Source organism: Brachyistius frenatus, unplaced genomic scaffold (genome assembly GCF_029030835.1).
Source record: "Brachyistius frenatus isolate BFR_SWC_R1_liver_20210118 unplaced genomic scaffold, ASM2903083v1 Contig_55, whole genome shotgun sequence".
In the NCBI taxonomy this organism is placed as follows: Eukaryota; Metazoa; Chordata; class Actinopteri; family Embiotocidae; genus Brachyistius; species Brachyistius frenatus.
Window position 1 is genome coordinate 1,659,266 of NW_027210654.1, and position 25,378 is coordinate 1,684,643.

The window sequence follows — 25,378 nt, forward strand, 5'->3', positions numbered from 1 at the left end:
AAAAATTCAGCCTAGAAAATGGATTTCTCTCAGATTATAGGAGAGTTTTTATTTGGAGCATTGCAAAGTACATTTCATGGTTGTTAGCGTTCACACTCTTTCACTCGCGCACCCTCCGTCTCTAAATCAAACACTCCTTTCCTCTCACCATCGTTTAATTTCCTCATTCATAAAAAAAATAAAAATAATTCTTCAATCCTATTTTAACACAGTTTACCTGGCGTTTATAGTAGAGAATCGAAAATCCATCAATTCTTCTTTGAGTCCAAGCATACAAATATACATGAGTGAGAGAAGGATATACGTTATATATGGATCAAACTATCAGTTTGTTTATATTTCTTCTCCGGGCATGGCTTCAAGCTTCTCAAAAAAACAACAACTAAGAGGTGCACTTCTTTGAATTCATGGCAGAAGAGTAGAGTATACAGTATGAGACACGTTTCGAGATCATACTGTAGGCAACATATTAAAAAGTAATGAGAATGAAACTGAAATTTGCACTCAGGCTTAGAAGTATTTTCACAGTGGAAGGAAAAGCAACTTTGGATTGGATATTGCATGTTTATGGAAGCAGCCTGTTACTAATATTGCTGCAGAGGCTTTCTGGTCAGACAAAGTGGACCATCCAATTTAAAGGGTTTTATTAAGTCTTTCAGTTTCTGTGCGGTCTGAGGTGTGCGCGCTCGTACTCCTTATCAACACACCAAAGAAATACGTGTGTAGAATCTGTTTTTCTTTCAAACACCACACAGAACTGGATGTAGGCCTTCGGGGGCCGTAGTCACTTTCTTTGTATGCAACAGAGAGATTAGTGGACTCCTATCTTCCTGGAAGTTTAGCATTGAGTCAGTTATTGAGAATACTGTTCAGAAAGCTGCTGCTGGAAGGCCGTGGTTATTATTTCCTGCAGCCTTGACACCTTTCCCCAGCAGAGCCAGAGACTCCAGTGAGTGCACACTGTCCTTGTCTAGACGTCCAGGCGGAGCAGATTCCTCCTCACCGCTCACCTCTTGCAGCTCCCCCATGGTGGCAGCAGCAGCAGCCGCAGCAGCCGCACACTCCTCTTTGAACAGTCGGTCGTGCTCCATCTTGAGCTCTTGGTAGGAGCGGGAGAACATGTGGAAGATGGAGGTAGCAGGGAAGGCCATGATGAGGATCCCGCTAAGGATGCTGCTCAGCGCTACAACCTGTCCCGGGATGGACCTCGGCACCATGTCGCCATAGCCTACCGTTGTCATGGAGATAATGGCCCACCAGTAGGAGGCGGGAATGCTGCTGAAGTCATGGGTGCCCGTGAGCTCGCTCTCTGCTAAGTGGACCAGCGGGGAGAAGAGGGTGACGGCCACGCAGAGGAAGAGCAAAAGGAGGCCAAACTCCCGGGTGCTGCGCCGGACCGTCAGCCCCAGCGTTTGCAGGCCAAGCGAGTGGCGAGCCAGCCGCATCACATAGAGAATCCTCAGGGCCCGCAGGATCCTCAGGACCAGGCCCAGCTTGTCCAAGTAGCCCTTACTTCCTCCGGGCCTCTCGTGGTCCAGGGCCGGGTCGTCCTCTGATACCACAAGGGAGACATAGTAGGGGAGGATGGCCATAGCGTCGATGATGTTGAGCGGCCCACGGAGAAATTCCAGTTTACTGGGAGCCTGAATGAACCGCAGGATGAATTCCAGGGAGAACCAGGCCACGCACACCGTCTCTATGATGAACATGTTGTGGCATTTGGTGGAACACTCACCCTGAGGTAGAAAGAAAAGGTGAGGGGGAGTCAGTGGAGAGATGGCGAGAGGCAGGGAGATTGAGGATTAGAGGAGCAGGGATTGACAGGGAGGAAGACAGATGAGGAGAAAATCATGGGGAGATGGAGAGAAGACAAAAATCCTGAGGTCAGATAATCATCCTTGGTAATCATTAATAAATCATGAGTTACAGTCACTCAGTATGCTAAAGCTACCGCCGCTGCGCTGATAGATATTACAGTGCCGCAATCAATCAATTATTTCATTTGGGAAGACTTCAAAGATTAATATAATACTCTGTGGGAGTGGTGACAAAATGCAATCAGGCTTGCATGCCCTCTAACTTACAGTATCAAGGAAAAGCTATGCAATAATAAAAATCTCTATGTCAGAGTATAGAACACTGCTGTTAATTGACCATCTTCTTCAAAGCTTTGTGAGCTGTCTCTCTCTCAATTATATCAGTCATCACTCATTTTAGTATTGAATAATGAAGACTGGCACTGAAGATAACATACAAACAAAACCATTCAGCAGGGAAACAACCAAGTTCACTTTCACAACAAGCTTATACTGTTCGCATTTGTTTTTTTTGACAACTGGACTTGTGGTTTATATTTAAATTACTACTTTAGAAGGATGAAGGGACCTTTGTCAACAAGGTTACAGTAATTAAAACTTAAATTTATAGAACATTCAACTCCTCTTCATAGCCGTAAATGACAGTGCTGCTACTGTATATTTATGTTCATTTCGACCTCTAATGGTTACGGTAATTATGACGGGACTAATAGAAGCAGTCAGGGGACGGGGTATAAAGTAGGCATGCAAACGCAGGACTTTCACCCTAAGATTACTGTTCATGTCCAAGTGGCAACTTTTTTTTTGTAGCCAGAAATGACCATATTTGGACAAAAAGGTAGAGCTGGGGAGGAGGAGCCATGTTCAATTATACTGTCAGTGTGACTGCATCCCAGGCACATCAATCAAATGGATCATACCTAATATCTAATGAGAGCATAATGACTTGTGGAAAAAAAAAAAAAAAAGGTTTGTTTGGAGCCAGCCCCTAGTGGCCCTCAGTGGTATTTTTCTTTAAGGCACTTCTGCATTGACTTGACTTTTCAAGCATTGAGTTTTTGTCTATTTTTTAATATACAGTGTAATGTAACGTATTTAACGTAAATAACACAACAAGATGTGTTGGAACAGTTGTGATCATTGTTAAAATAAAGCACTTTGGCTACGTGCAGTTAAACCTCCAGAGTCAAATCCAGTTGACTTATCCACCAAACTCAACCATGACACGTCTGTAACTGCATCACACTGCTCTGCCTCAGTCACTTCTGTCACTTGAATATAAACGTGTTGTTATGAGGATTTGCTGAAGGAACATTATGTTGTTGTTTTTCTTAGCTGGACAGTTTCCTCAGGCAGCACCCTGTCTTCCATATTTGGATTATCTGGCTGCAGTAACTTAGAAAAATGGTAGTCAGAGGGAAATTTCAGGCTCCAGGCCTCAAAGTGTCCCTCCTGCCACAATATGGTAGGAGATAAACATCAGATTACAGTTTGATTGTTTTTCATCTTCCAGAATGTTCTTACTTATTTTTTTCTTGAGGGATTTGCATGTTGGGCAGCGTTGCTGTCTATGTTGGATGGACGTTGTTTGGTGTCTTCTCTCTGCCGCTCATTTCATCATCGGCTCCCCATTTTCTCTACTTTTCTCATTGTTCACTTCCTTCATTTATCTCTCTGGATGTGTCTCATACATTTTCCGTCTGCCTCGTCCTTCTTTTCTTCCCTTGCCGCCCTCTCCTTTCACCGCCTGCCTCCATCTCCACCTTCTCATCACTCATTCGGTTTCCTCGTCCAGCACCCTCTCCGGACTCACCTCCCCTCTCATCCTTCACTCTCCGCCTGCCCCTCACGCTGCTCCCTTTCTGCATGAAATTCTTCATTGATTCAGTGTTCCTCTAAGTGAAACACAACTCCCTCCATGGTTCTCTACATGTTCCACGCATCCTTCAAACACATGTACCATTCCCCTCCCCACTCTCATTTATCACTTGTGTCCTCTCTGCCCTTTTCACCGATTGTCATCCAGCTGTGACTCTTAACCTTTCACTTCATTCCTGCAGAGTGAAGTCTGATCTGCATCATTTTTTTTTGTGTTTGTAGTGCGATGATGTTTTGAGTTCAGGACATATCCCGTCATTGTGAAACCACTACATCAGGTTACATCATGCAGAGATACCGGTAGTGCTGATAATAGTAGAAGTTGCAGTTCAATCTATGAACCACACACAACCTACGCACTCAGCATAGTGTTTTTTTGTGTTGTTGCTTAGGCGCTTTGTATTAGTATTATAAGTGCATAAGCGCATACGTTTTATAATGGTATGGAAAACCCTGCATTGAGTGACATATTCAGCTTTGAGACTGCGTGTTTTCTGTGGCTACATTGTTGGGCATCGATTATACACAAATATTCAGCCTGACATATTTGGTGTTTATGGAAACTATGCTGTGGCACAGTGGTGCAGTGGTTAGCATTGGCGCCTCAGTAAAAAGGTTCCGGGTTCAAATCCGGGCCTGGGCCTTTCTGCGCGGAGTTCGCATGTTCCCCCTGTGCCTGTGCGAGTTCTCTCCGAGTGCTCCGGCTTCCTCCCACAATCCAAAAACATGCACCACAGGTTAATTGCCCTTCGGTGTGAAGGAGAGCGTGAATGGTCTTTGTTTCCGTCTGTCTCTATGTGTCGGCCCTGTGATGGACTGGCGATCTGTCCAGGGTGTACCCTGCCTTCGCCCAATGTGGGATGGGATAGGCTCCAGCCCCCCCATGACCCTGTTCAGGATAAAGCGGGTATAGATGATAGATGATGGATGGATGGATGGAAACTGCTATCTCCACTAAACTGCAGTTCTGTGAGTTTGAGCAATGTTTGTCGTTGTAATGACTGGCACACCAGTGGGATGCCACTTGTCTGTTACGCCAGCAACTGACTCATAAGTGCCTAAACGGTGTCAAAGAGAGCAGTTATTTATTAAGAGTTGTGTGCAAGTAAAAATTTAAAGCAGATTTCTGTCACTGTTTTACTTCAGCTTTTCCATCATCATAATTGCACCAAATGTCAGCCTAATTGGAGGAATGTTTTTTGTTGCTACTTCACAATAAGAGATTATAAAATGGCTCAGGAATGGGCACAAATTCAACCTTTTCTGAACATGATTACAACATACTCATTTAAAAATGAACAGTAAGATAATAATCTGAGCCTGTGTATGGCCACGTCAATTGGCACCCCATCACCTTAACAAGTTATGGTACAGTGAATGTGTTAGCAAACAGGTGGTCATTTAAACATCCAGCAGACAGCTTTAGCTTTGAGTTGGAGTCATGTTTCTGGCCACCTGACTAAAGTAAGTTCAAATACTCTCTTTTGAACTCTTTCACGTCCTGAATTATGTGGCTCTATAGCTTCTCAATGCTTTACATACCAGTTAGTCTGTTATCCAAATAACATATAGTACTGTACAACACGTAAGAAAGGTCAAAAAGCACTAGAGTTAAAAGATGGGACACTCCAGAGTCTTTTGATAATTCTCTGCGGGGTGACGACACTTTCAACATTACACGTTCATTTAGATTCCATTTAATCCTCCATTATTGTACAAAATATCAGTTAGCGCAGCTTTAAATGTATTTACAAAAAACGAATTTGCCCATGCCCTTTTCAATTCCACATATCATTAAAATGGGAAGTATCCATGCCACTGAATTCATAATTTTGTCTGGCATATTAAAACTGAATCATCGCATGTGGGTCCAGAGCAGCACTAAAGCAGTTGTCAGTGCAGCAGCTCACACAGTAAAAAAGTGGACCTGTAATGGCTTCATCTGAACAGCCCATGATTTCTCCAGAGGTCTGAAGGACTGACTGGGGCATATTTGTTCCTCAAGTAGAGGACATTTACAAAAGGAAAAGACACATTCAGTAGTTGAAAGGTTCTCTTCCTGAGAACCGCCGCTTCAATAAATCTTTAACTAAATGTTAACCTGTCCGCCTCTCCTCCTCCTCCTCTATCTTACCTGCATTCCTCATGTTTTTTTTCTGTCTGATGTCCAGCCCTGTGGAGTTTTCTGGCCCGCTGTCTGTCTTGCATTAATCTTTCAGACGCTCTCTCCCCCACAGCGCACACGCTATATCTCTCTCATGCACTTTCTACCTGTCATTTATTCCCCTCCACGCTGCTCTTTCTCTGTCTTTTGCTGATGTTATGCCCATCAAAGCTTTGCGACACTGTTCTCACCCTCTGCAAGATGGGCCATTTGTTACAGCTCCAAGCTTTCCACTTCTGTCCTTCTCCCCTTTAAACGCACACACAATTTCTCACACAATACCCTCTCACAAAACCAACTATCTCCCTGACCTTATCTCCTCCGTATTAACTCCCTGTGGAACTACTGTAAGTGACAGCACATTTCAGCGCAGACACTCTTCACCCCGGCAGCTGTCTCACATGGGCTTTCACATTATCGTCTGTTTGAACACATCTCGATGTCAAATGGAGGCAAATACTGCAGTGAGGATGAGGAGCATTGTAAAAGGCATTCTGCAGGCTGGGAAATTGGAAGTGAGCACATATGAAACCGCCGTATCGTTATTACGACATTTCCTTCCCCCCCCTTAATGTAGTTTGATAACTTGAAAATGAGAAAATTTAAGTTTCCACACGATCCCACACATAAGTGGGAAATGCAAACGTTCCTTGAGAGAAAACACCAAAGCCAGAAAGAAATGAACAAAAGGAGCGTTCAGTGACAAATATGACTCTACGTCCCCAAAAAATACAGATCTCTCAGAGCCTTGTCAGATTTTGATAGTTGTTCGGGAGTTCTGAATGTACTCTCAATACAATTGTTCAAACTTCTTTTCATTTTGCATCTTTTTTCACATAGAATAGTAAATTGTATCTTCGTGTCACACCTGAAAAAGGGATGAACAAGAAGATGACTCTGTGATGTTCAGTTAGTTGTAGCCAAATGAACTAATTTGCATTGGACCTGGCCTTTTGCTAAAACAAATAATCTGCACACGCTGAAAAATAATCTTTCATAATTTGACTAAAATGCTGTAAAAGAAGCTCACTAGTAAGTAAAAGCTGATATGTTATGATTTTGAGTTCTTTGTCAGAATATGAAATACGTGCTGCACTTCAAGCCGCACACTTTTTTTTAAACATACATAACAAACATGTAACATTTAACCCGACAAACAAAACAAATATTATAACATAACTCATCAGACATTACAAACACTAATAACTGGCTGCAGTGCATCACTTTCATCACTGCTTCGTCAACACAGTAACACCAAGGCCTATTTCAAACTCAGACTATTATTCAACAGTTTGACAGTGAGGAACAAAAGAGTTCTGCAGCCAGCATGATTAAATCACACCCTTCAGTTTATGAAACTACAATTAAAAGAATTTGTATAATGACACTAGTTAGAAAATGTGATGCACAACTTTTAGCCAATCAGTACCTCACTGTCTCGACAGTGCTAAAGAGTAAGTGATATGCAAAAGAGGTCAGTTATGTAAACAGTTATTGTACAAATATTTTTATAATTTTAAATTAGACACTTCACTTAAACCACTCTGAAAACAGTGTGGAACACAGTAGATTTGAGTCAGTGTGATCCGAAAACAACTGAAATCAAAAATGTTTACACGATCTTGACATTTGTGCTCTTGGTTTGAGAAACTAAGAGAAGCTAAGTGCAAAATGAGGGAAGGAGAATATTCATAAAGGTTTTGGCGAAAAGGCTTCAATATCTTGTATCTAAAAATATAGAAACGGTTTGCCACATTACAGCCTGACCGTGACCTTTCTGTTGACAAGCTAATGTTTGGCTTTGACTCTGCAGCCGCTGATTGGTTTTCTGTCATCGCTCTGATCAAACATCTGGTTTTCACTGCATGGTTATAATAATATTCAGATTGTTAAACTGATGTGTGGCTTTGTGCTAATGGCCGGGCAGATGGTCAGAAAAATCAAATCAGTGCGTTTTGGGTATCTTTCATCATCTCTTTGACAACATAAAGGATTGATCACAGAATAGCAATCAAAAACACTTTATATTAAACAGTAATTTGTCTTCATTTTACCATCCAACCCTACCATGACTAACTGCCGGCTGCCTCTTGTTGTTTTGCCAGCCCCAATTGAGTTTTACATTCTTGTTGACAACCTCCTATATATATCCCTCTGCTAGTGACCCATCAGTGTGCTGTGAGACAGCTGCCAGGTGCTTCAGCAGCAGGGTCACTGTGTGTATCGCGGGTTTGTAGTGTAAATGTAGTGTCGGACAAGAGAAAGCTTCTATAGCTCTGAATTACTGAATGTGGTTTTCTTTTCGACTTGGGGGTCAGATAAAGCTCCATATTTCGCTGCCTTCAGTTGGTAATTAGCACAAGACCTCATGTCATACTGGTCCATGAATGATATAGAGACACATGGATGTGTGCTGTTCTGTCCTCTGCATGGTTATTAACTATAGGGCTCTGTGTTTAAAATTGAGCAATCATTCATAGAAATGTCCCCTGGCATTATGTTCCAACTTTTTTTTTTAAATTTACGTCTTTCACAGTATGTCCCAATAACTCCATAGCTGAATCTCCGTCTCTCTCTTGGACTCCGTCTCCCCCGTGATGATTCTGCAATCCCGACGGATCAAGAGGTTCCGTTCGAGACGGGAATAAAAGATAAGAAAAGATTCTGCCCAACCATTAACTTTACCTCGCAGCAGACCTCGAACAAACCCTGCACCACTGAACACTTTTTCTCCACAGTGCTGTATTGACCTAGCGTTTAAAAGCTTAAATCTTAAAGGAAGGTGAACTGAAAGGGAGGAGAGAAGAGGCGGACAGCCCGGATGACCAAGAGAGAAAGGGAGGAAGAATTAGGGAATGTGGTTGAAAGCTGGTTTTTACCTGAAATACTGCACATCAAGCACTGTGTTCACTAGTCATGGGTTATTAAAGAGCGTGCATTATGTGACACCTCCATCCATTATTAGGCTGTTCCGCTGTTACCTGATAGGTACCCACAAATGAACACAGGGTGAGAAAATGCAGTGTGTTGCGAATGCACCCATTCATTTGCCAGAATCCTTGAAATATATAAGGATGAAAGAGCTGCAAACAGCCTCCCAGTCTCCGAAAACACGCTGTCCACTGACTCTAACGAACCTCGGCTCCCTCCCGCTCAGCACCAACAACATGGTAAAGGCTGTGAAAGCAGAACTGAGCAGTTTTCTCTCCATAGAGGCCCGTCACTGACGAAGACCAACAGCTTGTTTGAGTGAAAACACCCTAATGGAGAAAAATGAAACAGCCAAGGTGGGCAGGAAAGATAGAACAGAGGAAAGAGAAGAATAGATGAAAAGGAGAGTGGGTGGCAAAGTGGTGTAGAGGGATACAGGAGAATGAGGTGACATCTGAAGCATAGGGATCCCTTCACACCCCATATGTCTCTATTCTCCGTCTGTCAGGATACTGCGCGCGCACACACACACACACACACACACACACACACACACACACACACACACACACACACACACACACACACACACACACACACACACACACACACACACACACAGAGTGAGACATGCATAAATAACAAATGAGGTTTTCGGCTTGTCCAGCTTGTTAGGTTTTTTTTTTTTTTTTTTTTTTACCATGATTGTTTTATCGGAAATGGTTGTGCATTGTTAAAATCCTCAAAAATGGTAGTGCAAAGTAGAACCACAGTGCACACAATCACACATACTGCACAATGTAAAGTAAGTCCCCTGTGTGTCTATAAAATATACTGAAAAATAAATCTAGTGTCAGTTTCTCATCTCGTGTTTTGAAGTGTCTCATTAAACTGCAGGTACAACAGCGATGTGACAAAGGAAGCAAAGCAAAGGAATCATCTATTTTTATTGTCATAACCCTGTTCAATTGTGTGTGTGTGTGTATATATATATATATATATATATATATTTTAATCTATTACAAGATGTTGCAAATGTCCCATCAGAAAATGAGACTGAAAAGAAAATGCCAAACGGACATTTACTGCAGAGTGTGCTGGCTTGCTGCTGGCTGTGAGTTTGAATGCAGTGGTACGACATTCGACTTCAGCTATGACATTGTTGGAACTGCGGGTGTGAAGTGGGTGTTTGATTTCGCTGGTGGCTCTGGACAGAGTGTGATTCAATCATGTGCTGGACACACAGTGGTGGACACCAGCTGCTGTGTATATATAACCTCAGGAAGAAGAGCAGCTGTTGTTTGTTTGTGTTTACATGTGTGTAATTTGTGTGCTACTTTCACAGCTGTTTTTCGTCGCCATCCATATCTTCAGTTTTACTCTTTCCATACTGTGTTTATTGGGAAATACTAAATCTTTTTCTAGCATACTGAATAGTATGGTTGTATAGATATTGGAAAGCAGGGCTTGTGTTTATTTTTTTTTGCTGTGCATTTGTTCACAACGAGCACACAATCTCCGATACAGTCTACAGAGCTAATGTGCTGCAATGGCTCAAGGCAGCTGTTTTATGGTATATATCACCAAATAAATATAACCAAACCAGGATATATTATATCATCAAACTTTCCATTTTCCAGGGTCATTTACCACGTTGTTAGCAACGTCCCAGCTGTAAACCTTTAAATTTATGGCAGTTCTTGAAAATGCACACACCATTAGTTTTGGTCTGGTAGGTCCTATTTGGGGAAGAAATTCATGTTCGAGCCGGTGCTCATTAGTCTGTGGAGGACAAACCTTCCTGGATCATGCACACATCAAAGAGAGGTTTATTCTCCTTTGTGGTCCTACTTAACTGTGAAGGCTGCGTCCTTGATAAATGTCTTATACTATTTGTTTTAGATTATCACTCAAGCCTCCAGTAATTAGAAATCAGAATGATTGTTTCGTGGTCACATACCCTCACCTACAAGTTAAATTGCAGTTTACAAACCTGTCTACCCAGGCTCATATAACTAGTGCAGTGAAAACTTTGAAGGAATCTAATAAAGCTTTAGGTGTAAATTCCTTATATGTGTTCACATGTTTGGGCGGTAAAGCTGATTCTAATAGAAAGTTGTAGCCATGACAATATACAAAGACATTGATGTTTCACCCACGTTCTCAACCAGTCAGCACAGAAAATCTATGCAATCACCAGTTTTAAAGTGGACACCAATTAGTGTCACCAATTCAGTATCCAACCAAATGTGAAAAATAGTCACAATCTACCCTTCTGTTCCTGAGTTAAAATGGCAATTAATGGCCAAAAATAGTGTTTTTGCAGAATTTTATGTCACAGTGGAGTTGACCTTTGACCTTTCGGTTATAAATGACCATCAATTGATTATTTCATCCTATTCGACATTTGTGTGCAATTCTGTCATAGTTATTGCACACATTATTGCGTTACGGCCATAAATGTGTTTTGTGAGATCACAGTGACCTTTGACCTTTGGCAAACAAAATCGAATCAGTTCACTCTCGAGTCCAAGCGAATGTTTGAGCCAAATTTGAAGAGAGTCCCTCAAAGCGTTTCTGAGATATCAGGGGGATGGGACAAACAGATGTATGGAAGACAAGACTAGTGGAAAACAGATCGCCTGCAGCCACGTCTGTCGCCGGCACCGAGGCGTAAACAAAACGAATTTTGTCAAGTTTCCAGTCAGAACTTCAATACGTCCGAAACTGCCCCAGGTGCATAGTGCTGTACTTGTCTTTGCAGTGCAGTCCCATCCTGGCATGGGCAGGATAAACACCTCAGACTTTGCTGTTCCCCCTCAATAATCCCACTTGGCAGCCGAGCGGCGGCGCGTCAGACGGAGGGAATACAGCTCATAACCAGATAGGCCGTAATAGGCATGGAATCTGCTCTGCACTGATACGGTCAGACTACTGACAGGAGAGGCATATGAATGCTAATCATCAGCGTATACGCAATCAGTGTCATGTATTCTAATGGAGTCTGGTAATTAACATACAGTTCAGTCACACAAATATTTACATATCCTCTTGTGGTTTGAGGGCGTGCACGATTTTAAAAAGATACTATCTCTGCCATACAGTTTAAAGTGAAAGATTGTTTCAGCAAGAACTGAGCACACGTTGCTTTTCATCGTTCTCGCTTGCCGGTTTTCACGTCATCTCAGCTGTGATGAGGTCATCTGCTGTTATTCATAACGTTCTGACTCTGCAACTGAAAACGCCTCAGTATTATTTTTTTTCTCCATCTGTTTTTTTTGTTGTTGTTTGTTCCTCCTTCTTCCATCTCTGTCATATTCTCTCTACCCTCCAGCCAGCGGTTCCACTGAACTCTTCTTTACTTTCCTTGACTTATAGTCACTCTGACTGACTGCCAGCCTCAGTCTCACCATGGTGAGGCAACAAAGTTTACAGACACTGACACCCATTTCTGCTCCCCTCACGTTCATTTAATGGAGGCTGAAATTATGAGGCGGGAGTAGATAAAAAAAACAACAAAAAAAACATTTAATTTAAGGAACGCAGTCCAATTTCTCTGCCCCTGTTGTTAAACACTCAAAACAAGGCTCATGATTGATGATGGTGCTTTGTCTTCAGGTTTTGTCCGATGAGCTGGAAGAGAGTAAATACACACACACACACACACACTGAATCATTTAAAGCCCTGCTGTTTGATCTCCTGTTACAGTACGTGACTCACATCTCAGGTGTGGAAATAAATTATCTTAAATAAAATTCTATGCTTGGGAAAGCCTTCGGTTGTATTATGCTAACACAAACTCACATTATTTTAATCACATCAGACTGTCGGCTCCATTGCTCTGAGCTGCAGGGGAAATTCATTCAGTCCGGGCAGAAATGTTGGATACCAAATCACAACTCCCCCTCAGACACGGTAATTTTGAAAGAAGAAAAAGTGGCTTTGTTGATTCACATAATAGAATTCTGCAGAGTTCAGAAGCAGGAGATGTACTGAACATGCATAACCAGAAATCCTTCTGAGATTTTATCACGGCCAACACTTTCATCTCCTCCAACTGATTCTCATTGGTGTAAAATTACAGATAAGAGAACAGACTCTGTTTTTACTTTCTGGCAGTCGCAGATATGAGAAGTGGACCCATCATAGCAAACACTGAAGTCTTCCATTGTCATTTCTTCCGGCGGTCTCATTTACTGTATATTTTATGCAGACCTGTTTGCGATTAAACACCCCCTGAATTAAGTTATTCATAGTTGCTCAGCAGCTTTACAGTCAGGGGTTCTCAACTGGTGGGTCGTGACTGGCCATTTCGAGCAGGTCCTGAATGTGTGCATGAAAAAAGAAAGTTAAAAGTCAAATTTATTTTGCCCTTACAGAAAAAAATGTCAGCACAGAGTAGAGTACTCGCTCTGCATGAAGGGAATACTGAAGACCGTAGGAAAAGAAGGCGACAGACCCACCGGTCTATGTGGGTTCAAGAGATTTTGTGTGTGCGAGAACCATCGTTTGGTTCCAGAGCTGAAGTTGTTCAGACTCCGGTTCAAGGAGTAGTTTCGTATGAGCAGGACACAATTTGAAGTGTTGCTCCATAAATCTTGGAACTTTCATTTCAAGGAAAGACACAAATTACCAGCAGATCCGAGGAGCATCACCTCTTTGTCTCAGATGTGTGCAGAGGTGAAAAAGATATGACATTTGTGGCATTTATCCCGCCCCTCCTTCACTGTGATTGGATGGGTGGGTAGAACGTGATAGTGACGAGGTCAGCGTTTTACCCAAAGTTGGATTTTTTTCAAATATTGGCGACCAGTAAAAAAAAAAAAAAACACCTGACATTCATGCTCAGCATTTCATCACGGTGCTGGCGTTTTAAAGAACCATGGCGCTCCCATTAACAACCATTTAAAAGATATGCTGCATCAGGGAAAAACGCTTCGGTGGACACAGCACCTTCGGTACAGGTACATGCTGAAATGTATGGATTCCTTGGGAGCGTGTGTGCTCTGTTGATGTGTGTGTCCCCTCTTGCCCGGGTTATATTACTATGTCTCTTTAAACTTTGAACAGCTCCTCGGGGAAGACGGAGAGAGATCGGGAGGGAGGAGAGAAACAGGAGTTGTGCAACCCAGACTCCTCTATTTCCTCCCTCCCCTCTACCACGTAAAGAATTACCTTATCTTTCTTCAGACGTTGCAGGGAACATTATCTCTTTTTACGCTCCGTCTCGCTCTATTTTTTGTCTCGTAACACAATAAGAAATCATACTCTGTCTATCTTCTCTATAATCATGAAGCCCAGTCAAGTTCTATGGGTTCAATAAGATTACTGACACGTCTCTGCTTAAGAACAAGGGGACAGTCAATCAGAAAACTCACAATCTGATACTTAAGTCTGCGACTCTGCTGTCTCTCTTTCTCTCTCTGTCCCACTCTCTCCAGATACTTGTGATTGATGGTCTGGGACGTAATTATTGAACAGCAAATCCCACTTCAATGTGTGGCATTAAGAACATAAAACGGCCACTTCAATTACTCCTCAGGCCAGAAAATGACTGAATTAGGAAAGAGGAGAGTAAATGTGATGAGCCCGTCTGAAAATACTCCATCACCCGGCGAGAATATTAAAGACGTGAATCCAAGCGACAGTCGCTGACAGTAAAAGGCTTTGATGTAGATGTGGTAAACGAATGAGAATTAATGCAGGGAGAGAGTTTGCTTGAAAAGTTACGCTCAGAAATATGTGCAAAGTAAGTCGGCGTCGGTGTGGTGGATGTTTGACATTTGAACAACAACACGATGTACACTCAGGCAGGTTATCAATGTGTGCTGAGACTTGCAGCTTTCCAGAGAGTTTTTAAAAAAAACAAAAACCGGCATACACCCTGTTCTTTTTGGTCTGAACACTGCTGCCAGCCAGAGATTTGACTGAGGGAGATTAGAGAGGTCAGCACTGGGTCAAGGACGGCTGTCACAGTAGAAAAAGGCAGATTATTCTATTCTATTCTAGTTTGTGCCTGTATTTTCTTGCTGAGTGCTGTGTTTTCATTGTATGCATTCAGTGTCGAGATTGTGTTTTGTACGCTCTCTAATGTATGTGTTGCTGAGTTCTACCTATTTTACAAGCCCATTTTAAGGGAGGGGAATGCAAATTAGCTCAGTCCATAAGTGCTGTGGTATCATGCATCGGTTCATGCTATATACTTGTCCCAGTAAAAAGTAAGCATAAACATTTAATAAGTGAAAATCGAACGAACTAAGCAAGCGTCTTCAAAATACCTAGAAACAGTCTGGAATTGTCATGTCAATGTGTGACACTGATGGAAATATAACATTCATGCTTCTGCTACAGAAGGATTGCATTAAGGAGCCCTGACCAGAATGACAACAATTTAATATATATAGCGTAACACTGAAATCATGAAAGGAAAGAAGACTCGTCATCGCAGCAGAATATAGTTGCATACATGCTTCTTTGATTAAGGTCATGCTAAGATATAGATGAGCTTTTATTCCTCTGCGATGGTGATAGCGAGAGCTGGAGGAGTTATGTTTTCCGGTCGTCTGTCCGTCCCGTTCTTGTGAACGTAATGTCTTAAGTGGACTTTCTTTAAACTAAAGACTAAACTAATTAGATTTTGGGAGTCAAAGGTCAAAAGTCAAGTTTACTGTGACCCCAATTTTAACCCATTCTGATGAACATTTCAAGGGTCTCGGTTTCCGATTTCCCGAGTTTGACACAAAGTTTGATGTACCCTCTCTGCCCAAGTCCATGTTGAAATCATAGATTGGCCGAGACCAGGTGTCACAAATACTTGTGTAACTCAGGTGCTGATGTAAATCAAGTGACAAAACTTTGAATACTTGCACACAAAGGTTATAGCTTCCTCCTGCTCCGTGCAAGTTACTGTGCTGCGCACTGTTTTCATGCAACAGGAGCAGTCTCTGAACTTTTTAATTTCCCCTCGTACGTCTATGATGGTGAGGATTTGCAACATCCCTATTTGAAACATTATCTACGGTCATGGCGACAACTTTTTCTTGATGAGAATCGGCTTTATTGGCCAAATTCTTTTAAATTATTCACTACATACATTAGTCGAGTCTTGACAGACATGGAATTAAACTGCAACTTGGCCGGTTGGCGGGGGTAAACAACCACGAGGCGGTAAATCTAATTGGATCTATATTTCATGCATCTACCTGCAATTTTGAAACACATTAAGGTTGTGCTCTGTCAAAATGCCGCAACTATAAACAGCCTGAAGGAAATAATGATGGCTCCAGAACTACCTGAAGAATTTTTACATAAGTAGCAAAGCACTTATACAGTGCAGCGACACACACTCACTGCAGGAGATAGAGGGATGAAAGAGTGGTTATTATCAGAGGGCCTGATACTGAGCGTTAAGATAAAGGCTCCTCCCAAAGCATTTAGCTCATAGTGATATACTGTTGGATAGACGGGATCAGTTGAGGACAGGCAGAAACACATTACACAGACAGACAGGAGCAGGCGGAAGGGAAATATGAAGCAATGTTTATCTCTTGTTATATTTTCTGCCATAATCTTGGTCTCTTCCATTTACCCTTTTAATTCTCTCTCCCAAAGCATTTTCTGACTCTCCTATCTCTCATTCTCACTGCTTATGCGACTATTCCTCCATCTTTCACTTTCTTTATCTTTCATTTTACACCCAAACAGAGGCAGGCAGAAAAGCAGGATGGATGATGAGTGGATGAGGGAATTTTGGCTCACCCCAGAACAAAGCAGAGCAGAGAGACAAATGGCAGGGGCCATGTGAAATGAAGATGACAGGAAACCTGCTGCTTATGCCCGGGCTTGCTGAAGCTGGACACTGAGAATGGAGTTCAGTAGCTGAACGTAGGGAGGATAGTTTGAAACAATGGAGCACACAGAGAGAAAAACATGAAAGCAGCAGATGGATTAGTTTACTTGTGAATGGAGCTGCCATTCTCTTTCAAAGACACGCAAAGAGATTATTGGATGAACACACCTAAATGTCCTTATGACCCACAACGTCCTCCGGAGGCCGTCAGGTGTCTGTAATACAATCCTACATTGTTGTCAAAAAGCATGGAGACACACAAACACACGCAGTCTTACTCACAGCAGTACAGAGTTTCTTCTTTTTTTAATGAAACACTATTGCACCAGGAATCAATACAGGGTGTGTGTGTGTGTGTGTGTGTGTGTGTGTGTGTGTGTGTGTGTGTGTGTGTGTGTGTGTGTGTGTGTGTGTGTGTGTGTGTGTGTGTGTGTGTGTGTGTGTGTGTGTGTGTGTGTGTGTGAGATAATTAGATTTCTCCCATTACTTTTACTGTCTCTGTATTCACCTGTCAGTCCACTAGAGAATACCGTGTCACTGTCACATGTTACCTCGCCTAGGTGTGAAAAGTACACACATGTATGACCAGAGTTGAAAGAGAAGGTGACGTGACGGAGGCAAAGACAGAAATTTCACATGGATGACCAGTGTTTGAATCGATAACACAGCAATAGCTGGCTTGGACATATATTATGTGACTTGAGTGAGGTGGTTACATATTGTATGTTATGTCAATACTTACTGTTGCTTCACTTGACTCGTTTAAACCAAAACCCTTCCTAACCCTAACCATGTGGTTTTGGCGCCTAAACCTAAGGCGTCTTATTTTTCAAGCCAAGGTGAGGCAAAACCTTTGACTGTATATAAAAGAACGTACGTAGAAACCATGATGTCACACGTAGGTTTCCTGCGTTTCTGAAGCTCACTTCTGGATCACTCTGGTCCATCTCGGCAGTACCTGACTAAGCCTGGGCAAAGAGGAGGTGCATGGGTGGAGCTTTAATGAGGCCTGGTTGCTGGTTCCCCAACTGTGACAGCACCCACCTGTCACTCGAAGCAGCCATGCCTTTCTTCACACACAACATTAAGCCTTATTACAATTTGAAAGGCCCCCACTGTACAGTTATCATGAATGTAGAAATTAGTCATGAAGACTAAAGCTGTAAAGTTGGGGGTTTTTTTTTTTACATGGAGGTCTCAGGGAATTGACTCACTTCAGAAGTCAGCCTCAAGTTGCAATTTGGGGAAGTTTTGGCACTTCGGTGTTGGCTTTGTTTTTCAGCTTTAGAGGTTACTGCTCGGGCTAATCGTGTCCTCTATTGAACTGACGGGTGTGATACATGCTTTGGCGTGATACGGGGTTGCCCTATCACTGCTGCTGTGTTTACCTGCGAGAATTACAAGCAGGAAAAAACAATTTCAAGAGTGTTGCTTTACATCAGGAAATACAATCTCCATTTGCATTCAGCAACACTTGTACTAAGTGTCTGCTTCTGCTCCCTGAATATCGGCTTGCTTGTGAATCCTTCTGTATATCTGATTCTTTTGTTGTGAACCTTGTCACAGGCATCATTCCACAGAAAATAAATCCCCAGCAACATCTGACTTCACGACGCTGTTTCCCTCAAGGTTAGTGCTAACGGATCATATGCTGGAAAAAGGTCCACATCAAAAGCATCGCTCAACGCTGCCGGTTTACAAGCACCCAGTGAATCAGACTCAGGAACTCTGTCCAGTCCTGTGCCCCGGCTCCACCACCTGTGTTCCTGTGACCGTCACCAACTACTGGACCCGTCCCGGCAGAGCTCTCCTCAGCCTTTGCAACTCATCAAGCATTCTGCAACCGGCGCTCTGCGCCTCGCTAAACTCTCCAATATTATACCCTCCTGCACGCAATACCTCGGCCGCCTGCGACTGCTCACATCAAAATCAATACAGAGATGCTGCTTCTCAAGGCGCCTCTGTTGAACAGCTGTGCAGAGTTTTCCCTCCGGCAATCAAGTCTCTGTAGACATATAAGACCTACGTCTACATTCTGATTCATATTTAAGGGGCACGTTGGGCAGAAAATGGGCATCGTTTTACTGATGGACGGGTTAACAAACTGGGGGAAGTCGCTAAAATTACGGAAAAAGATCAACTCGTGACCTGCAGGTGAAAATGTACATGTCATTATGAGGAGCAGGAAACCGTTCATAACTGAACAGTGGATATTCTGCAGTCATATTTTAGTTTTAAGACTAGAGAGTAAATGCGTGCATAATTTAGAGAGAGCCGTATCGGTTACAGTGGATGAACTCATTACTATTGCATGTGCAAGTGCCCGTATGTGCATGTATGTGTGTGCAAAATTGTGCAGCTCGAAACTGTCTCTGCTGATGCACATTTTGTGTGAGTATGTCTTCTTTCTAACATACAGTATGCCCATTTCATTATTCAGACACGGGACAGGCTTCAGTGAGCAGCTCGGGCTTCATTATCTCACATTGCTACGGGTAGACACAGATCACAGGACACACAGCAGCGTCCCGCAGAGAAATTTAAGAGGGTGTGACGACAGGGAGTTTTATATTTTACTTTTTTTTTTTTTTGCAGAATCAGAATGTCTGAAATGAATAAGACAAGACTTTCCTGCATTTGTTTTTTGTTTTTCACACTCGGACACTAATGGTCAGTGGACAAATAATATTCAACGTTAGTTTTCAGGAAACAAAGGAATCATTTGGGATTAATACCTAAATGATCATCCAGTTTGTCGTGAAAAGATATGAGCAGCTCTGTTACTTGATCACTGCATCTTTGATTGTGAGAGACAGCTGTAATCAAACTCACCACTCACGATAAATCTTGCTGACAGACAGAGATGATGGAGCCCCATTTAAGTATACGCATTCTAATTGATTATTTAGTAATGATGGATATTTCAAGAAAAAGCCCCCCACTCCCCGCACCCCGCCGCCGCCGCTCAATGTACGCACACACACACAAAAAGGAGAGAGAACTCATGTCGTAAACTCTGGCTCAACAAATGTCCTCAAACTTCATCAACTCTTGCATTCTGATGAGAATCACGCTTTTAGCGATCACATTTGAGATGAGGGCTGTTTTCTCTGCACGTCTAAACATCAAACTTACTTCATCTCGCAACAAAACTTACCTTTGACTGTTGATATGTGGATGGACAGTATGCTTTGTGCTTTTCTCTTCAATCCCAGTGCGTAGCTATGGTAGACTTATGATATGCTACCTTTACCTGGCAGAGTTTGCACTGCAACTCATTTCCATTCAATTTTGTGAAGCAGTTCCGCTCAGATGGCTGAAGCAGCGTTTTGCAGGATTCCGCTGTTTGCACCGTAGCATCTAATCTCAGAGCCCCACTTGCACTTGTTTTACTGGAGCTTCGTTGTAACGTGTTCTTCTCCTCCTCCTTTTGTTGTAAATAGCAGATGGCGGACAGCCTTTAGGTGCATTGTTGCCACCGTGTGGCAGTGTTAACGCATTACCAGCAGGGGCCAGTGGAAACAAGGGGAATACGGCAAGACTATAGTCGCATGAACTATTACATTTTTCTTTTTGTAATCACTATTTGAAAATCAGAAACAATGGCCCGTCCTTATTATTTAGTTCAAACCTTCTTCTGCTGCTACCAACCACATTCACAACAGGCCAACATACTCTGGCTTACTCACCCTGTCCTCCTCCTCGCGGAGGTCTGGCATGGTGCCGATACACAAGCTGATGACAGTCACCGCAACCATGATCACCGACAAGCAGGCGAAGATCTTCCCTGGTAAACCAGATTGCGGATTCTCCACCATATCTCTCAGCCAGTTCATCACTTTTCGGTAGCGTGTTTCCTCCACTGTCACCCGCTGCATGGCGTTTCTCTGCCTGCATTCCTCCTCGCGCCTCTCCAGCTCGTTCACTTCCTCGATGCGCGTGTACATCTTCCTCTTACAGCAGCGCTCCATGTACGTCATCTCCACGCCCCAGTAGGTCAGCTCATCGTGCAGGGAGAGGAGGCACATCTCCCGCAGCAGCCGGAGCTTCCCCGCAGCCAGGAAGTTGAGGATGACCCTAAAGGCGGATGGCGAGCGGTCGAAGAAGAATTCCTTGCGCGCTTCATCGTAGTCGTCGCAGACGCTGGCGATGTCCTCGGGCGACCGGCAGCCACGGAGGCGGCCAAGTCGGGTGAGGGGGAATTGCTCCAGGGTGCTCCAAGGGAAAGTGTAGCGATTTCCCCCAACGTTGATCACCGCCAGCAGGGCATGGTCGATGGACTGCAGGTCCTCTGGCCGACGGATGAATTGAGCTCTCTGGTAGTAAACACCCTGAAAAGAAAATAGGATATATTTGTGAACTATTTATCCACGACTTCATCGCTTATTTTTAAAAAAAAATTTTTTTTATTGGTAATCCTATTCATACCTTGATGGTCTCAGTCTCGGGGATCTCAGTGAAGATGTGGTCAAGACTGCTGTCATCGCTGACGGACAGATTACTGAAGTCATGGTTGGCGTTGCTGATGATGGGCATGGCAGCATTTGGAAGGCACGCTGCTCCAGGGTGGGCAGCTCAGACCGGGTAACGAAGACACAAAGAGTCCACAGACGGGAACCTGCCGAAGTTTTCTGTCTCAAAAACAGCAGTCTTTTCAGCCTCTAACTACTTACGTTAAAACTTGTACATTCCTGCCACTGCCCACGTCTACCGGCCGAACAAATGGCTGTAGCTCTCAGTCTTTTTTGGTATCAGAGTTTTTCTCTCAGCTGCAGACGAGTGATGGCTTTGGCTTCCAACCAACAGACCAAAAACCAAGAAAGGAGAGGAACGGGGAGTGACAGGAAACCTGTTGTCTCATTTGAATGTGTGTAGGTTCTGACGTCGTCATCAGGATTCAGCAACGGATCGGTTGGTAATCCTGGTCTGAAGCCAGAGTCTAGAAAAGGAAAGCCCCAATAGAGAAATTGGGTTAGGATTGATCAGCTGATAGCTGCAGAGGCTGAGCGGGATGAGTCAAAGAGCCAAATGTGCAGCACCGAGGTGTCCGACCGGGGTTCCTCTGTGTCACCGCAGCAAGATTAGGGAGGGCCTAGACGCCTGCTGGCATGAGAGAGAAACAGAGATAAATGTCATAATGGAGCAAGGATGGACTGGGATTAAGGCAGGTGCCACAATATAGAGCATGAATGTCCAAAGAAAGGGAAAGATAGATGGAGGGTAAATGGAAAGAGTGAGGATGAGACAGAGCGAGCACACCTAACTGAGACTGCAGTGCTGTAGGCTCCTCCCTCCTCTTTCACTTGCTTTCAGTGAGAAACAAGACGGACACATTCTGCTGCTATAAATGGCCACTCACTGTGGTCAGTGACGGGATTTGAATGGAAAGCAAAGGAATTTACACTCAAATCAACAGCCAATAAGGACGGTCTGGCTGGTTTAGTCAGTATGAGTGTTAAAGAATAGCTGTAGAAAAGAACATTCAAGTTGCATAGCATTGTTCACACCATAGGCTGTTGTGAATGGGCAGCAGTCGTCCGAGCAACAGACACTGAAACACGGGGTCCAAAATGTTTTTGTTGGCTATACAACTGCCCTGAAACTTATTGGCACTGTTAGTTGCTACAGTTGCCCAGAATGCTTCACTATGTAGCAAAACCTTAAATAGTTAGTTTGATTTTAGCCTTTCATTTAACATTTCTTGACTTAACAGTAGACATTAAAAAGACTTGTCAATGGTTTACTTTTTTACTTTTTTTTTATTTTTTGAAACAGGAAAAACATGTATGTGTTCAATGCAGCCTGGTACCACAGAGTAATACACCCACCAGAGTATTAGCAAATACCACGTCAGTGTCACATTTTGCCCCGCCTAAGAGTGAGAAGTATACGCATGACACAAGTCGAAGAAGAGGGTCGTATGATGGAGGTCATGTGACGAAATACAAACAGTGATCAAATCTGGGTGGGAGGGACTTTCACCCGATCCACTGGTCTTCGAAAACCCAAAGCAAATAGTTTTGGTCTGTAACCCCAAAGAAATTGCGACTGTCATATTTAACCCCAAAAAATATTTCCCCAAACCTAATTTGTTTTTTTGCTGCTCAAACTTAAGGCATCGTACTTGATATTGCCTTGGCGAGGCAAAACGTGGCACTGACACAGCTGTCGGGTAAATTGACAGGTGTATTACCCGCTGGCATGACATCGGATTGGTTTAATAACCTTGATAAGGACAGCAATCCAATTATCCATTGTTAAGTCAATAATTACAACTGAGCTGATCGTCAAAACATATAAATACCTCTACCTGTTTACTTTAATTAACCGCAACCTTTAGAGATCAACGCAAATCTGTAAAGGCAGCAGTTGAGGAGGGTTTTTGTTTTGAATTGTTTGAATTGGAAGAAAAAGCTACAATGTCAGTCTCAAGTCCACACGTTTCTACCCAATGTCTAAAAACAGATATAAGATAAGTAAGATTTTACTGCGCAAATACAACACTCATCTGTCACTGTGACTCGTCCTGACTCACAACCCTGATGGTTAGCTCAGCATGGCGTCCTGTTGGACTAAAACAGACCTGCAGTCTTACGGGAACTGAGGGCTTGTCCGGGTTAAACCAATGCTGCTCACCAGAATATCAATATCATCACTAGACATTATTCTGCTCGGTATCCATGTACAGAGACCGCAGGCTTATTGAATGTGTGACAGCAGATAGTTTGAAGCATTGAATAGCACCGACGTGTGCTTGCTAATTCAGATCCAGGAGGATAAGATCCTGTAGTAACCAATAAATCACTTCCGTCTTGATGCCGGTGTTTAAATTTCACCTCACAAGGAAAGGAGAACATGATAAACTATTTATTAATCATTCCCTATTCCCCAAGGAAGAGGCTGGTTTTTTTTTTCCCTAGAGGAATGTTAATTGAAGAAAGTGTTTTTAGCAGCACACTGGCGTTACCGGCCAATTTCGAGCTCCTCTGGACACAAAAGACAGACGGTACCGGGAGGAAGTGGAAAGAAAACTCATGTGAAGATTGACATTTATGAATGACATTTAATTAGAACTGTATCCATTATTTTAATCAAATTTATATTCAAGTTTTATGAAAATATGGAGATGAGTAAAAAAAAAAAAACAAATCCATACTTTTTTACTTATTATATCAACATTGGGCATTTTCTATGACTTTTATGAAGAACTGAGTCTGGGATCTCTTTATATTCACAGTTACAGTCAACAGTGACTGCGTTTGTCAGGAGCTGGTGGAGAAACCCGCGTCTAAAATTGATCGAGTTGCTTTAATGTACCGTTGGAAAATTCTCTCTCACGCACACACACACACACACACACACACACACACACACACACACACACACACACACACACACACACACACACACACCAAGTTGCAAAAGCACACACACGAGCTGGGTACCGCGAAACAATTTTGCGCCCTTATCAAGCTCAGACCTTTAATTAAACTGGGATAAATTGGACGCTTAATTAAGATCGAACAACCAAATCGTGTCCAGATAATTTCGTGGGGTTGAAAATAAATAGCTTAAAGTCAAACAGGGTATTTTACATCTTCAGATGAATTAATAAATAAAAAAAATTAAAAAAAAAGGCCAATTTCGCTTTTAAATTTAAATCCCAACGACTTCCACATGACATACTCAGACAACGGCGGGACAGTTTTGTCTTATCGTACTGTGTGTTGCAGTGTCGGCGTGACAGCAAAACACACCGGCATTCCTCCTTTTTAAGTATCGTGACGGCTCGTTGCAACTTCGGACGAACGCGAAGCGACAAAACACAACCGCCGCAAACATCATCATAACTTATGAAGTGCATCTTACCACCCTGAGCCCCGGAACTCATCTCCAGATGGCCGAGCCAGCTCCGTGTTAAAAAAAATAAATAAAAAAAAATCCCTCGATCGTCTCAGAATCCTTCCGCTCATTCAACACCACACCAGGGTATCACCGACCCCCCTCCCTCCCTCCCCCCCCGTCATCCGCCACATGTCATCATCATCATCATCATCATCATGGGAACGTCTCTCCGGCGTCCGCATCATCCGAAGCCGGTGGAAGTGTGAACACGCCAGAGGTGGGGAGCGGGTAGAGGCTGGGTGCGCTTGGAAGTGTCCCGTTACAGTGGTGCTGCAGGAGGAGGAGACTCCGGGCAAGCTCACCCAAGTTGCAAGTTTGCGTTAAGGTGACGAAAGGCGCGGCAGCGGCGGGGCAGAGTCTGCAGCGAGTCCCCCGGTTAGAGAAAGGAGGATTTTGTTTTTGTTTTTTTGTTTTTGAACAGAGCTGCAGGCGGTTTGCGGCTCTTTAGTTTCCGCTCGACTCATCTCCCTTTTGATTTTAGGTAATGTGAAATTCAAGGACAGTGAGGAGACGCAGTTCCTACTCTGATTTTTTTTTTTTTTTTTTTTTCGCGCGCAACAGGGGGCGCGGTTCTCTCCCAAATTACCGTCACTAATAAGTCTGCAGGCCAGCACTAATTCAGAGACAAGATTTTTTTTTATGAGCAATTTGAGGAAAATTGCCTGGAAAGTAGTGAAATCACAATTCATTCAGGAAAACACAGTAAAATATGATATGTATGATAATATTATATCAAAAAGCAGAGATCTGTTTTATTGTTCACTTAATGTCAAAATTGGATGATTTGAAAAAGGAGGATTGTTCAGTGAGTTGTCGAATTGAAACTCACTTAT

General features: G+C 43.0%; 1 protein-coding gene across 2 annotated transcripts; it reads right to left on the reverse strand.

The window, feature by feature from the left end:
* Positions 1 to 34: 34 nt before the first annotated feature.
* Positions 35 to 25,037, reverse strand: kcng4a (potassium voltage-gated channel, subfamily G, member 4a). Of its 2 annotated transcripts, XM_069705343.1 has the most exons (5): positions 24,510 to 25,037; positions 21,693 to 21,743; positions 21,069 to 21,579; positions 20,330 to 20,971; positions 35 to 1,736 (listed from the first exon to the last, which is right to left on the reverse strand). In XM_069705343.1, the coding sequence occupies exons 3-5, from the start codon at positions 21,174 to 21,176 to the stop codon at positions 870 to 872; spliced, it is 1,617 nt and encodes a 538-aa protein (XP_069561444.1). In that variant the 5' UTR covers positions 21,177 to 21,579; positions 21,693 to 21,743; positions 24,510 to 25,037; the 3' UTR covers positions 35 to 869. The 2 variants fall into 2 exon arrangements, with proteins under 2 accessions (XP_069561444.1, XP_069561445.1); XM_069705344.1 differs by lacking the exon at positions 21,693 to 21,743.
* Between the last annotated feature and the right edge of the window lie 341 nt (positions 25,038 to 25,378).

Excerpts from the sequence above, each read along its gene's own strand:
- kcng4a (XM_069705344.1), bottom strand. The coding sequence starts at position 21,176 with ATGCCCATCATCAGCAACGCCAACCATGACTTCAGTAATCTGTCCGTC. Across the intron at positions 20,972-21,068 it reads CCGAGACTGAGACCATCAAG|GGTGTTTACTACCAGAGAGC; the intron begins GTATGAATAGGA and ends TTTTCTTTTCAG. Across the intron at positions 1,737-20,329 it reads TCCGCGAGGAGGAGGACAGG|GGTGAGTGTTCCACCAAATG; the intron begins GTGAGTAAGCCA and ends TTTCTACCTCAG.